This window comes from Parasteatoda tepidariorum, chromosome 8, assembly GCF_043381705.1.
Source record: "Parasteatoda tepidariorum isolate YZ-2023 chromosome 8, CAS_Ptep_4.0, whole genome shotgun sequence".
NCBI classification, from domain to species: Eukaryota; Metazoa; Arthropoda; class Arachnida; order Araneae; family Theridiidae; genus Parasteatoda; species Parasteatoda tepidariorum.
In genome coordinates, this window is record NC_092211.1 from 53640302 (window position 1) to 53656289 (window position 15988).

The 15988-nt window shown below is 33.4% G+C and overlaps 2 protein-coding genes across 5 annotated transcripts in view; both read left to right on the top strand.

The window, feature by feature from the left end:
* LOC139426187 (leucine-rich repeat transmembrane neuronal protein 3-like) overlaps positions 1–7069 on the top strand; it is a gene marked incomplete at its 5' end in the record, with an annotated part of 15411 nt that extends 8342 nt beyond the window's left edge. The window contains 1 exon segment of the mRNA XM_071184006.1: positions 6900–7069. Within this exon segment, the coding sequence (XP_071040107.1) occupies positions 6900–7033 (134 nt within the window).
* A 5712-nt stretch (positions 7070–12781) lies between these two features.
* LOC107455009 (F-box/LRR-repeat protein 2) overlaps positions 12782–15988 on the top strand; it is a 36863-nt gene continuing 33656 nt past the window's right edge. Inside the window, exons 1-2 of one of the 4 annotated variants that reach the window (XM_016072401.4) lie at positions 12782–12957; positions 15405–15508. In XM_016072401.4, coding sequence (XP_015927887.1) covers positions 15479–15508 — 30 coding nt within the window. In that variant the 5' untranslated portion in view covers positions 12782–12957; positions 15405–15478. Of the gene's footprint in view, positions 12974–13047; positions 13073–15404; positions 15509–15988 lie in introns of those variants that run through there. The other 3 variants (XM_043042107.2, XM_043042111.2, XM_043042102.2) reach the window with 3 other exon arrangements.

Below are 15988 nucleotides of genomic sequence, written 5' to 3' on the forward strand. Positions count from 1 at the left end.
CAAACTCCCCAGAATTACATAATAACATTAATATCTTATGAAATACGGCAGATTTGAGCTCAGAAATTATCTAATTTATTTCTTTTATTGAAAACAAAATTATCCGTTTGAAAACATCGCCTATCAGAATAACATGTAGTAAGCAGCTGCAAACTTTTTAACCGGAACTAGAGTAGGTCCCAAGCTCGAGATTGTAATTGTTTACATTTCTATTGAAAACACCATCCATAAGTTTCCACACCAGAACACCATTTAAAGAATCGGCGATTCGCGATCGCAACATTCCAATACGCCATCTGGGTAGAAAACCCGATTCCATGTCTGAACCCTCCACCTTTCCTACTCCTGTGCTCAGTTGTATGGGAATGTACTTCGATATGGATGGTTGACTGAATGTAAATAATAACAAGCATAAATAAGATAATAAGCACAAATGTATAATAAGAATGTAACTAAAACCAGAAGAAATTTTGAAGAATTCTGGTGTATCCCTCCGCTTATGTTATGCTAACGAGGCGATTTGTGAACAGGCTTCATATTCTAGGTAGTTTTATTATTGTGCTTTGTGTTTAAATTTACGCGTAATTTTACCATTCATAAGAATTATCTGTTATTTTTCAACTCTAACAAATCGTCAGCCTAAAACAAATTTCACAAAATTAACTTCACAGAATAAATTAATTGTAAAGTTAGCCATGATTTGAATGTTATCCCTTATTTGACTGTATTTGTGCCAAATCGCACCATTTGTTATTTTTTGAGTTGCAACATAGCAAGCTTGCGGAGTCTTCTGAATTCATTTGTTGTTTGTTTCGTTAAAAGTTAGATTGAAAAAACGTGTTATATTGAAAGCACTGCGAGCATAATAATATTGGATGGAGAGTTCTTTTAAGCTTAGGCTTAAAAACAATTGGAAGCAGTAACGCGGAGTTTTATTAAGTTGTTTTTCATTTACGTCACACTAGAGCTGCACAATAGGCTATAGCGACGGTCTGAGAATCATCCCTCAGGATGATCCGAAGACAAGCCATCACTATTTTGATCCTCTGCAGAGGGGATGGCACCCCCGCTTCAGTAGCCCGACTACATGCACTCGAAGCCGAGCACTTTACAGTAGAACAGTTTAACGAGGACCAATACCGCACACCCTCCGTCCTTACGCAGACTGATCCAAGTGGTCACCCAGCCGCACACTGACAGCAGCCAATGATGCTTAACTTCAGTGATCTGCTGGGAACAGTGTCTTAACGATCAGTTCACTGCGAGACGTAGTAACGCGGAAGTGTTACGACGAATTTTAGCCCCTAGAGCCATTTGCACGTACCTTTACTCGGTCAATTCGCCAATTCTTTGAATTATTTCACACTCATTTCCAGAATTTGCGATCAAAATGGGCTACAGGTGGTGTAGAGCAGAACTCTCTACCTATGTCATGATTTCACCATTAGCGTGTGGAGAGTCATAGGAAAAAGAAGTACGTTAGTACGTTAGTCTCTTTCTTGAAATTCAAGCAGATTAAAGACTTTAAAGTTAGGAAATTATATAAAAATGAAAACTATACTGAGCTTAGTTCTAAAAGAAAGCTCTGTAGTAATTTCAAAAATTGTTTTTGACAATTGAATGCGAAAAATATTTAGGAATGGGGAAATTATCGTAGTACGTTCCTATACAACTGAGAAAAGAAGGAGAGGGAAGGGGGAGAGCGCAGGACATGGAACCGGTCTTCTCCCCACGTGATGTATTCAAGTGTCGGGATCGCAAATTTTCCCCTTTCATAATATTTACGGTTTTCAACTGTCAAAAGTATTTTCTAAACTTTCCACAACGCTTTCTTTAAGAACTATGTTCAATGCAGTTTTGAGTTCGATATAGTTTCCTCGATAAAATTTTTTTAATTTGTCTGAAAATCAAGACGGAAAATTATGTACCACCATCTCTTATTGGTGATCGAAATAGGTTACAGATGGAGTAGAGTAGAACTCTCTACTTATGGCAACACTTCGCGTGCTTTCACCATTAGCGTGTGGAGAGTCGTAGAAGAAGGAAGTACGTTAGTTTCTGTCTTGATTTTTAAATGGATTGAAATCTTTTATCTGAAATCTTTTAAATCTGTATGGAACTGAAAACTGCATAAACCATAGTTCTAAAAGAAAGCGTCATGATAATTTAAAAAAATATTTTTAGCAAATAAATACGAAAAATATTATGAAAAGGAGAAATATCGTAGTACATTCCTATACAACTGAAAAGAGGAGAAAGGGGAAGGGCCAAAGGCATGGAACCGGTCGTCTCCCTCAGATGGCGTACTCGAGGGTTGCGATCGCCTATGACTATCCACGAGCTAAGGGTGAAACCATATGAAGTTTTGCCATAGGTAGAGAGTTCTGCGCAGCACCATCAGTAGCCCATTTTGATCGCAAATTCTGGAAATGAGTGTGAAATAATTCAAAGAATTGGCGAATTGATAGATAACGTCAAATGGTATATATTTAAAAGACAGCTAGTAAATATATTTGAAAGGAAATTTTCAGTGGCGACTTCGAGCACGAATTTACTCCCTCTACCCCCATCATTGCTTTAGAGGTATATATATATATATATATATATATATCAGGGTAACAAACCCCGATATTTCGTTATTGTTTTTAATTTACATTTGTAGAAATAATAAGTCGATAGATTTTAACAGGCTTTATTTACTGGAGTATGATGTAAACAGAATCTCACCCACTCTCCAGCCGGAGGGGGAAAGATACAGATTCCCGTCAAAACGACGGAGTTCAGATGGTAAACATGAAACATCAAAAGACACGCAAAAATCATTGCTCTTGAGTTTTATACGATACTTAAAATGTGTAAACAGGGCAGTCATATTGCATTAATTGTATTCCTACGCCTCATTAAAATTATTTATTACTCATAGAAAATCGTTTAATCCTTCCTTATATGGAAGTGAAAGATCTTAAAATAACTTCTCTTTTGAAATATAAATCTAATTATTATTCATTGGTATGTTTTCAACCTTGGAGTCCCAAAATAGAATTTCTACTTTTAGTTTATTTTTAATCGAAATGTACAAGTTTAAAAACATTATATATAACAGGAGTCGCATAAATGTGGCGACAAACTTTTAGCGGAGATAAGGCACATCATCAGGGTTAAAATTGTATCAGAACCCATGTCCGGAAATGTTACACATGGATAAATGCTCTTCCGTGTTATTACCTGCTCAGAAGCACATGAAGGAACAGTTTATAATAGGGGAAACGCTCCTAGCAGTGTATGACGATATTTCCGGGCATAAGTTCCTATGCAGTTTTAAACCTGATAATATGCCTTAACTCCGCAGGAAGTTTATCGCAAGATTTACACAACTCCTGTAATAGATAATGTTTTAAAACTTGTGCATTTCGACAAAAATAGACTAAAAATGTCATTTGAAAAAAAAACTGTCGCTTGTAGAGAGAAACTGGTTGCAGTTTTGAAATCAATGATACGAAAGTATCCAAGGTGTGTTAGAAAGCTCATAGAAAAATTGTTCCCCAGCGTTGTTGATTGATAAACAAGAAGATGAAAAAAATTGAGTCGTTAGAGATAATCGAATACTCAGGAGCTTTGTCTCTGAATGCATGAGACGCTAATCAGGACCTCCTCGAAAGGAGGGGGAGTTCCGGGGGATAAGCTTCTAATTGAAGTATCAAAACGTTGTCGGTGACATTCTTCATCATTTTTTGTCAATTTTTTTTTTTTAATCATTGGAGTAGCAGGAAATCACGATGTGGTTAGGTCGGGATAGCTTGGTTTGCAGGGCGCTGGACTCACTTTTGTGAAAATGGAAGTTCGAATCCAGCAGGCTGAAGACTCCACTTCTAGTAATCTGTCGGGTCACAAAGTTCTCCATGTTTCCATAACAAATCAATACCTCTGAGGGTATAGAAGATCTCTGGATTTGAAAATTGATCGTTCTCTGATTCAGGTCAAAATTACGATTTGTGGACGAATAAATGGATGTATAAAGGAGTCCACCCTGTAAGCGGGTGTGACGTATGGGTGTGACAGAAGTCGAATTCTCGGCCATAGACGGCACCAGACGAAAACAAGAACAATCGCACCACCTCCGCCCTAATGACAACAACAATGATGCGGTAAACTCCCGAGGAAAATCATTTACTCAAAACAATACTGATGCAGGCACTAGGATCACTGTCATATGGCGGTTTCGTTTACTAGTCTTACCTTTCTCTGACATGCATTACTTTCTTTTTTTAGTTCTTTTAAAATTTTCTCTGTGTCTCCCGTGACATGTTTTTTAATCTGAATTTTTATTATTCAAAACTTTCGTTTTATTTTTCTTTATAATCAGGTAAACTTTTTTTTATATGTATAAAATATAGTTTTAAAAGAAATTACTTAAGGGTGCCCCTGTCCTTGTGGATAATAAAAATACTATTGTTTTCATAAGTTTCAAAGCTAAGAATGTTTCAATTTCAATATTCTAATAGCTTCAATTTAAAACAACTAAAGTTGTTTAGATAATTATTAACTGATCCCAAAGTAAGGAAACCTATTTATTTCTTAGCAACTTTCAAATTAAATAAAATGTATTGATTTTTGAGTGATGGTTTCTAGTTTCCAAAGATTCTATATTTACACTAAAAAAAAATTTCTAACTTCTAATACAGCTATTTAAAGTTATTGACCTGTGCTATTTACATTATATTAAACTAATACATAAAACCGAGGAACTGCAATGTCTAAAAAATTTTAAGCAATGTAGCATTCCATAATCAGAACATAAAAAATTTCCTGAAGCAGATATCTCTTAACATATAATACGCAATAAAAGCCATAAACTAAAAAAAGGTTATCGCTCTCTTTTTTTTCGAACATATTATTGTTGATGTATTTTTAATCACAAGTATTACTGAGCAGCTCTGTTATGATCGATATATACTGGTCTATTTTCCTAAAAACATAGAGCAATATATATGTTATTATTATATAATGTCTTTTCATATATGTTATTATTATACAATAGTTATTATTATATAATAGTATAATAGTACCTGGGGCTTGAGCGGCTACCAGGCGCGACGGCAGGTGGTGGATAGCCGAATGTCCTGTAGCACTGACAGGATAGCCTCTGAATAACAAATAGGAGGTCGCGAACCAACTCCCGTAACCCAGGTGTTACGCGACCCGTGCCTTGGGTGAATGGCACTGCGGTTATAGTGTCTTAACGGAGCCTCTAGTTTGACTGGCGAACATCTAGAGTAATTGCCTTACCCAGTAACTCAGGCAATGCTGGGCTGACTTTCTTTACCTGAGCTTTTTATTTGAGGTAATTTATGGCTGAAAATGACAAAAATACAACTCAAATTACTGCATTTGCAGGTGAAAATCCCAAAGTAGACCTTTCTGCAAAAGAAAAGGAAACTAGGGAAAAACCAACTGAAGGAGATAAAATGAACCCTTCATCAAAAGAGGTAGAAATGACCTCTACCCAATCAACATCTCAAGTGGGGCAGGAAGCTATTAATAGCATGACTGCCTCCATGGATGGGATCAAACTTAAAAAAAGACTATCTGGTGCACAGAAAAAGAAACTTGCCCGAGAAAAGAAGATGGCTGAAGGTACCTGGGTAGAAAAACCCAAACCAAAGCAGAGAGGCGAGAAAAGACAAAGCCAAAGGATGGAACAAGATGTAGCCCCAAAGGCTGCCAGGAAAGAAGGACCTGAAGGTATAACCTTTAAGGAAGCTCTAACCGCAGTTAAAATGGCTGTGATTCTTGAAGGACATCCTCTTGAGCGCTTATCCGAAGAACAGGCCCTAGACCTTGAGTTCTTGATAACTGAAAAAATTTCTAGAAATGAAGAGGGTTTTGTCCCCACTTTTCTTNAACATTTATTTAGGTAATTAATGAAACCAACTGCATAAGCTATTTTAATATATTAGTACTTTTCACTAAAAACGTTCAAAATATTCTTTCCTTCATTTTAATAAAGATTCTATTTCTTTTTTTAAAATTTAACTCTTTATTATTTTTTTAATGTCATCTACCCAATACCAAAAAGTATCAAATTAAAGATTCATACTGAACTTCTTTAGTTTTTTTTATTTAATTATAATAAGCTTAATATAATTTAACAACAGGTGATTTAAAATTTGATGTACAGTAGGGAACCGATTATCCGGAACGATCGGGACCATCGCTATTCCGGATAACTGATTTTACCGGTTTTCTGAATCGCTACAAAAAGCCGTTTTTTTATTGTTAAACCCAACTAAAAAAAATTTGTTTTTTTGGAAGTAATCTTAAAAAGAAGAAAAAACGATGGAGTAATACACTAATGATTATTTCCAAAATGATGGTAAGGTAAACATCTTTCAAAAAAGAAAGGAAAATTCTAAAATCTTATGAGGAAAAAAAAATTTTTGTTAAAAATGGGGGGGAAATTTATCGAATTTCGTTCCGGTTTTTTGGTTTTCCGGTTTTCTGATTTCCGGGTAACGGGTTCTGTACTGTAATATGAATTTTAAATTTTCGTTTATCAAAATGTGTTTTTTAAATTATGATAAATATTTTTTAATATTGTTTCGCATCACTCCAGTGTTCTGAGAAACATTAGTTAACTAAGTATCATTGTTTACAATAAACAAAATAGGAGCGAAATTTTTTTTCAATTTAAATTATTTATAGAAATATGTTATAAGATTTATAACTGTTTTAAAGTTCAGATCACATTCTAGAAAAACTGGCCTTAGTATTAAACTAAAAAAGCTTTTCTTGAAAATGCAAGTTTTTATATATATATATATATTAATAATTTTCATATGAATAATAAGCTAGCATAGTCTGCAATGTCATTTTTTAATGTTGTAATTTATTTTCTTAAGGAAATGCAATCATATGCGACTCCCAGCTTGACTGGATTGCTAGGCTGAAATCTAAAACTGCTGTATTTGGAAGATGTGATGGCCCAGAAGACCAACGTGGCGTTGAACTTAATGACTTTATAAGTGGACGATAATTAACTGCTCTTAATAAATAAAAATATATTAATTTATTCTCGTTTTTTTTTTCTCTTTTTATGCACAAATTAATACACATATGTCACGCTTCAGTTCAAAGCATATTAGTAAACAATTAGGGCTGTATATTGTGAAGAAATAAAATTTTTAAAAAAATGAAGTAAATTTTTTAATCCAGGGTAGGAAGTGCTTTAGTACTATCAAACTGCAAGATGCGTCACGAACCGTAAATGGCAAAGATGTTTTCAGTTTAACTAGCAAAAATCTTTAGATATTTTCACTGTCAGTGATATTTTTATTTCCTTTCGATATTTTTATATTTGTTGGGAAACATTTATTCAGAAAAAAAGGGGGGAAATCTCGCCAATAAGTTTTTAAAATCTTTTCCACACCAGAACACCATTTAAAGAATCGGCGATTCACGATCGCAACATTCGAATACGCCATCTGGGGAGAAAATCGATTCCATGCCTGAACCTTCCACCCTTCCTACTCCTCTGCTCAGTTGTATGGAAACGTACTTCGATATGGATGGTTGGCTGAATGTAAATAATAACAAGCATAAATAAGATAATAAGCATGAATGAATAATAAGAATGTAACTAAAACCAGAAGAAATTCTGAAAAATTTTGGTGTATCCCTCCGCTTATGTTAAGCTTACGAGGCGATGTGTGAATAGGCTTCGTATTCTGGGGAGTTTTGTTATTGGCGATCGAAATGGGCTGCAGGTGGCGTAGAGCAGAACTCTTTTCCTATGGCAACACTTCACATGCTTTCCCCCATTAGCGTGTGGAAAGTCGTAGAGGAAGGAAGTACGTTAGTTTCTCTCTTGATTTTCAAATAGATTAAAATCTTTTGACTTGAAAAACTATATGGAACTGAAAACTACATTAAACATAGTTCTAAAGAAAAGTATCATGGAAATTTTAAAAAATATTCTTATTAAATAAAAAGGAAAAATGTTAAGAGAGGGGAAAATATCGTAGAACATTCCTATACAACTGAAAAGAGGAGGAGAGGGAAGGGAGAAGGGCTAAAGGCATGAAACCGGTCTCTCCCCAGATGGCGTATTCGAGTGTTGCTATCGCGAATTGTGATTTGCGTTTAAATTTACGCGTAATTTTACTATTCATAAGAATTTTCTGTTATTTTTCAACTCTAACAAGTCGCGAGCCTAAAACAAATTTACCAAAATTAACATCACAGAACAAATTAAGGTTAAGCATGATTTGAATGTTACCCCTTATTTGGCTGTATTTGTGTCAAATAGCACCGTTTGATGTTTTTTGAGTTGTAACATAGCAAGCCTGCGTAGTCTTCTACATTGAGACGACGGTTTGAGAATCATCCCTGAGGATGATCCGAAGACATGCCATCACAATTTTAATCCTCTGCAGAGGGGATGGCACCCCCGCTTCAGTAGCCCGACTACATGCACTCGAAGTCGAGCACTTTACGGTAGATCAGTTTAACAAGGACCAATACCGCACACCCTCCGTCCTTACGCAGACTGATCCAAGTGATCACCCACCACTCACTGACCGCAGCCGGTGATGCTTAACTAAAATTTCTGAAAGAAAGGGTCATGATAATTTAAAAAAATATTTTTAACAAATAAATACGAAAAATATTGTGAAAAGGAGAAATATCGTAGTACATTCCTATACAACTGAAAAGGGGGAAGGGTCAAAGGCATGGAACCGGTCGTCTCTCCCAGATGGCGTACTTGAGGGTTACGATCGCCTATGACTATGCACGAGCTAATGACGAAACCATATGAAGTTTTGCCATAGGTAGAGAGTTCTGCGCAGCACCATCAGTAGCCCATTTTGATCGCCAATTCTGGAAATGAGTGTGAAGTAATTCAAAGAATTGGCGACTCGATAGATAACGTCAAGGTATATATTTAAAAGACATCTAGTAAATATATTTGAAAGGAAATTTTCAGTGGCGACTTCGAGCACGAATCTACTCCCTCTATACCCTTTTAGAGGTTTCAAGGTGTAATTTTATTTCCTCTAATCACTAATTAATGAGGACTCCAATGTGTGGTGAGAACAAGGATGACGATTTAAAACTTAATATAAATTTATTAAAACGTAACAAGTAACAAGTTCGTGCGACTGCTCGCTGAGGGGATACTCACTGGAATGAAGTAAAAACCTTAATCCCGGCCTCTCAGGGTAGGCTGAAGAGGCACAATTTGGGGGCTTGATCTAAAAATAGATCTTCCAGAAGGGAATCGCTACTGTACTTGATCTTGCCTTAATTCTAGTGTTGGGATTTAAAATCTGAAATAAGTTTTGCTCCTAAAGCTACGCATTTTTTAGATAAAATTTTTAGTTTATTTTTAATCGAAATGTACAAGTTTAAAAACATTATATATAATAGGAGTCGCATAAATGTGGCGACAAACTTTTAGCGGAGATAAGACATATCATCAGGATTAAAATTGTATTAGAACCCATGTCCGGAAATGTTATACATGGATAGATGCACTTCCATATTATGACCTGCTCAGAAGCACATGAAGGAACTGTTTAGTTTATAATAGGGGAAACGTTCCTAGTGGTGTATGACGATATTTCCGGGCATAGGTTCCTATGCAATTTTAAATCTGATAATATGCCTTAACTCCGCAGGAAGTTTGTCGCAAGATTTACTCAACCCCTGTTATAGATAACGTTTTAAAACTTGTGCATTTCGACAAAAAATAGACTAAAAATGTCATTTGAAAAAAAAAATTTCGCTTGTAGATAGAAACTGGTGGCAGTTTTGAAATCAGTGATACGAAAGTATCCAAGATGTGTTAAAAAGCTCATGCAATAGAAAAGAAAAATTGTTCCTCAGCGTTGCTGATTGATCAACAAGGAGATGCAAAGAATTGAGTCGTTAGAGGTAATCGAATACTCAGGAGCTTTGTCTCTGAGTGCATGAGAGGCTAATCAGGAGCTCCTCGAAAGGAGGGGAGTTCCGGGGGTTAAGCTTCTAATTGAAGTACCAAAACGTAGTCGGTGACATTCTTCATCATTTTTTGTTTATTTTTTTATTTTTCTAATTATTGGAGTAGTAGGAAATCACGATGTGGTTAGGTCGGAATAGCCTGGTTTGCAAGGTGCTGAACTCATGTTTGTGAAAATGGGAGTTCGAATCCAGCAGGCTGAAGACTCCCCTTCTAGTAATCTGTCGAGTCACAAAGTTCACCATGTTTCCATAATAAATTAATACCTCTGAGGTCTCTGGATTTGAAAATTGATCGTTCTCCGATTCGGGTCAAAATTACGATCTGTGGACGAATGAATGGATGTATGAAGGAGTCCACCCTATAAACGGGTGTGACGTATGGGTGTGGCAGAAGTCGAATTCTCGACCATAGATGGCACCAGTGGAAAACAAGAACAATCGCACCACCTCCACCCTAATGACAACAACAACGATGCGGTAAACTCCCAAGGAAAATCATTTACTCAAAACAATACTGTTGCAAGCACTAGGATCATTGTCATACGGCGGTTTCGTTTGCTAGTCTTATCTTTCTCTGACATGCATTATTTTTTTAGTTCTTTTAAAATTTTTCTCTGCGTCTCTCGTGACATTCTTTTTAATCTGAATTTTTATTTTTTAAAATTTTATTTTTATTTTTTTGAATAATCAGGTGAATTTTTTTTATATATACTAAATTATACTCCCGCAGTGAACTGATCGTTAAGACGCAATTCCCAGCAGATCACCGAAGTCAAGCATCACTGGCTGCGGTCAGTGTGCGGGTGGGTGACCACTTGGATCAGTTTGCGTAGGGACCGAGGGTGGGCGGTATTGGTCCTCGTTAAACTGTGCTACCGTAAAGTGCTCGACTTCGCGCGAAGGTCGTCGGGCTACCGAAGCGAGGGTGCCATCACCTCCGCAGAGGATCAAAATTGTGATGGCATGTCTTCGGATCATCCTCCTTGATGTTTCCCAGACCGTCGCCAATAGCCCATTGTGCAGCTCTAGTGCGACGTAAATTAATAACAACAACAAATAAATTATATTTTCTATTATATTATATATTTTATTATATAATTTTCTATTATATAATTTCTATTATATAATTTCTATTATATATCTATTATATAATTATATTATATATTCTAAAAAGATGGGCAAAATTTTAGGAAGTGATAGTACACACCCAAGCAAACAATTTTTATCAAAGAATGCATGGTCGAAAACAAAACGCAAAACCGCTAGAGGGCGTCAAAGTTTATGTTCTTATATGAAGCAAAAGCATACAAAGAACGATGAAGTTAAGTTATAAAAGCAAATTTAATGGCATGTGGTTACAATAAGTGTTCAAAACAGTGGCCGGCAGCGGCTATGCACGCAGTACAACAGCGAAGAAAAAATAGGTGAACATTCTGAAACACACCAAGCATATCAGGAACTTTTCCTGCAGCGGCGAAAGCTTGGCGACAAGTAACGCAGAGCAGTAGCTCGCAACAGGAATGGAGCTTTCACGTTAGCATCAAACAATTTGCCAAATGCGCCAGCATTTTTGCGTTTCGTTTTCGACCATGCATTCTTTGATAAAAATTGTTTGCTTGGGTGTGTACGATCACTTCCTAAAATTTTTCCCATCTTTTTAGAATCACCCTGTATATAAAATATCATTTTAAAAGAAATTACTTAAGGGTGCGCCCCTACCCTAGTGGATAATAAAAATGCTATTGTTTTCATAAGTTTCAAATCTGAGAATGTTTCAATTTCAATATTTTAAGAACTTCATTTTAAAGCAATTAAAGTTGTTTAGATAATTATTAACTGATCAAAAAGTCAAGAAACCTATTTATTTCTTGGCAACTTTCAAATTAAGTAGAATAAATTGATTTTTGAGTGGTTTCTGGTTTCCGAAAATTCAATAATTACACTGAAATTCTATTAAACTAATATATAAAACCGAAGAACTGCAATGTCTAAAAATATTTAAGCAATGTAGCATTCATAATCAGAACATAAAAAAATGACTGCAGCAGATATATCTAAACATAAAATACGCAATAAAAGTCATAAACTAAAAAAAGGTTATTGCTCTTTTTTTTTTACGAACATATCATTGTTGATATATTTTTAGTCACAAGTATTACTTAACAGCTCTGTTATGATCGATATATACTGGTCTATTTTCCTAAAACATAGAGCAATATATATGTTATTATTATATAATGTTATTTCATATATGTTATTTCATATATGTTATTATTATACGAGTATAGTAGTAAAAGATAAAATGTTCTCTCCCTTGTGACAAATTGAGTATTGCATATTAAACTATTTTTTTTTAATAGTCCAATTTTCAGTTTTCATGAAATTGCGCAGGCAGCTCGATGAACAGAATCATTTGGGAAGCAAAACATTTAACTTCAGATAGAAGATTTGTATTTCTTCTCATACTACAAATTATAGCTGAACAACCACCTAGAATTGACAACATCATGTTTACAAATGTTTTGTTTTTTCTTATAAATGAATTTTATAGTTTTTATCTGTCTATGTAAGAACATTAGAAAAGAAATAAGTTCCGGTTGCTCCAAAATTTCATTCGGGCCACAATGGCCACAACGTCTGCTAGAGAAAATAAGCTCCGCCTACAGATAAGGTGAATAAGTCTATTTTGATTTCAATGCGCCCTCTAGAAACAAACAAGTTGAAAAAACTTTCAGATTATCCTGACATCTGCTAGAAATATTATATACTAAATTAGTTTGTTGATTAACGTCGAAGTAATTTTTAAAGTCAGCTGATTCAAACCTATGGAACAGCTGTTTTGTTTGCTGTTATTGTTATGGTTCAGTCTCAAAATAGATGCTATTTCAAAGGACGGGCGAAAATGTGGGAAATCTTCAAAATGACAGTATGAATCTGTCTAATCGATCCAAGCATGAGGTGTTTTTATTTTAAGGTTTATCTCTAATGTAACTTAAAAGCAATTGAGCCATTAACTCAAAACATAAGTCTTTGTTTTGCTTTTAAACAACTGCGCATTTGTTTATTGTTCGGTGTAATAGCCTTTCATTATCCTTCTATCTATTGTTCATACATATTAGTACCTGAATCTCAAAGCATTACACATATCTTATGTTTTATAACATTTTCTCTTACACTGATTTTGCAGCAAAACACTAATTAAAATTAAATTCTTTTTAACCAATTGCTAATATTGCTAAATTTATTAAATAAGTTATGTTTGTTTTAATTTTATTCAATTTTTTAATAAATATCTAGAACAGAAAAACAATAGCAGCATTTAAATATGCATTCGCCTATTTGATGTAAAAATTTTATTTTATAACTCAAATCATCGATTCATTGCTCTTATAAGTAAGCAGTAGTGACTGGAATGTTTCTCGGTTTATGTTATCTTGTTTTGAACAGTTGTACTAAAAGGAAAACTTCATCTCATTTATAATTCTTTTATTAATAAAATATTTTAAAGTTATGTAAACATTGCTTTTCATAATATTGTTATTCCAAAGATTAGTTTGTTTCAATTTTTATAGTGGGCTTCTATTTATGAATATGAGATAAATTAAATTATGAATATGAGGAGATGATATACAATGAGAATGTGCATCTTAGATACTTGTTTGATTTATTTTAATTTAAAATATGTATTATGAATGAATAAAATGAGTTAATTGATAAAATTTTGTTTGTAATAGCCAATAGTAAAATTAATGTTTCTTAATTTTTAGTTTGTATGATTTTGCAGTATTTTAATTTGACAAAAAAATTTCACTGATGTTATTTTGCTGTAGAATATTTATTTCCCTTATAGAATATTTATTTTATTTCAAGTTTTAAATATTTTCTTTTATACTTATTAATTTTTAACTTTTTAATGTGATATCTCAAGGGTGCCTACAATGGTGTTTAGTGAGATACAGATTTTATCTGAAAAGTTTTTGTTTTAAAACAAAAGGACTTTCAGCATTTCTGCCTTTTTGTAATTAATTTAAAATTTCCTTCCAAGGATATTGGTATCTAAATATATTCCATTGGGAATCATGACTCAGACATTTTTATTATTCTGTTAAATGATTTTTTTTTAGCAATATATCAGCATATTTACTTGTTAAGCATTATTTAAATCTCTCTAGCCAGGGGTCTGCCCAGGCCAAATTTACTACCTTTTAACATTACCTTCACAAATTTAACTTCAGTAAAAACAGTAGTTTCAGAAAATTCTTTTTCTTAAAAATTTTATTTTTGTATCCAGTAAGAAACGATAAACCCATATTTTCATTATATTTTTGTGTCTATTTTTTAATTTAATTTTCCCAAATTTTGTCTAAATTTTTGCAAAATAGGTACCTTTCAGAAAAACCTAGACAGACTCCTGATAGCTCTAAGAAATCAAAGGCATTGAAAAGTTCTCTTAGTTTTGAACATGAGTGTAGTGATTTCCCATTCAATTGGAAATATAATTAAAAAAAGATTTATAACACTTAATTTTAAGAAAGGTATCCTTTCAAAAAAGAATAGCCTGAAGGGCTTGAAATTAACAGTAGTCTATTGATGTGAGACCACTAAAAGTTACTTGGACCACCAAAAACTAATTAACAGTGGTTCAAAGCAATCAATGTGAAGCTGTTTTGGTATTGTGACTTTGTTTCATGTTTTTGCCTGTTTTATTTTCACAAATTGTATATTTTTTCATATTGTATATTTCTTCGGAATTGTGAATTTTACTCGTTTTATGTATTGTAATTATTCATTTAAATTCATTTTAGTAATTTTTTTTAGCAGAAATATTGCCACCAGAAATAAACCATTGAAAATGAGTTCTGAATAGCAATATCTTTTAGTTACTGGTCCACAGACCAGTGATTTTTTTTTTTTTTTTTTTTTTTTTTTTTTTTTTTTTTTTTTTTTGCTCTCACTTGAATATAAATACTATAGAGAGAGGAACAGTTCAATTTGTTTTTCCAATAAGTTTAAGAAATGCAGCGCAACGAGGAAAAAAGGAAGTGGGACTTGGTGTTTTCTAAAATGTTAAACTGGCTGCTTGATTAAAAAGATAATAAGTTTATAAAGAATTTTTTTTTCTATTGCAGTTAAAAGAAAATAAATGGAATTGTTATTTGAAAAATTTGCTGCATATACTGAAATTAAAGAAAGACTAGCCATCAATTAATTTATGTTTTTATATATTATCTTAAAATAATTCGAGTAGTAAAAGTCTCTGTTAACATTGATGAAAAGACATCCTTGTAGTACATCTCATTTATTTTCAATTTTATTCTTTATTATTATTATTTATTTTAATTTTAATTTGTTAAGTTTGATATATTTTTGCCTAGCCCTTATTTCTTATATAAATTGTTCCTTAGAAAACTGGATTGTTTTTGAAATCTTGGACGGGTTCAATGATATGGATGAGAATACTACTTCTGGAAGATAAATCATGTTAAAAAAAATTAGAAAAATGGCAAAGGTATAGTATTTGACAGGTTAAATGTTGGTTGTTATGAATATGTTTGTTTGATATTGGCTTGATTGGAAGATTGTGATTTGCGTTTGTTATATTTATTTTATTGTTTTGATTTTTATGCTTCTATGCTTTCATTTTTCTTCTGTGGTATTTTTCTAATTTTGTTTAATGTAAACACCTGTGGCTTTGTCAGAAATCTTTTCAAATTGTGTTAACTCTCTCTCTCATCCTGTTGTTGCTCTTATAAATCCTGTCTGTGTTTTTATAGCATTTTTGATTTGAATGTTAATGTTATTAATTCAAATTGTTTATAAGATCTAAGAATTTTTTCTTTTATAATATGTATATAGTATTTGATTTTTTTTTTGTGTAAATTCTAAGTATTTGAATTTATTTATTTATAAAAGGTGCAAGTAAAGGGTAAAGATCAGATATCTTGATAGCAGATTCAAGTGTATACATTAATTTTATTAGGTTGGCATT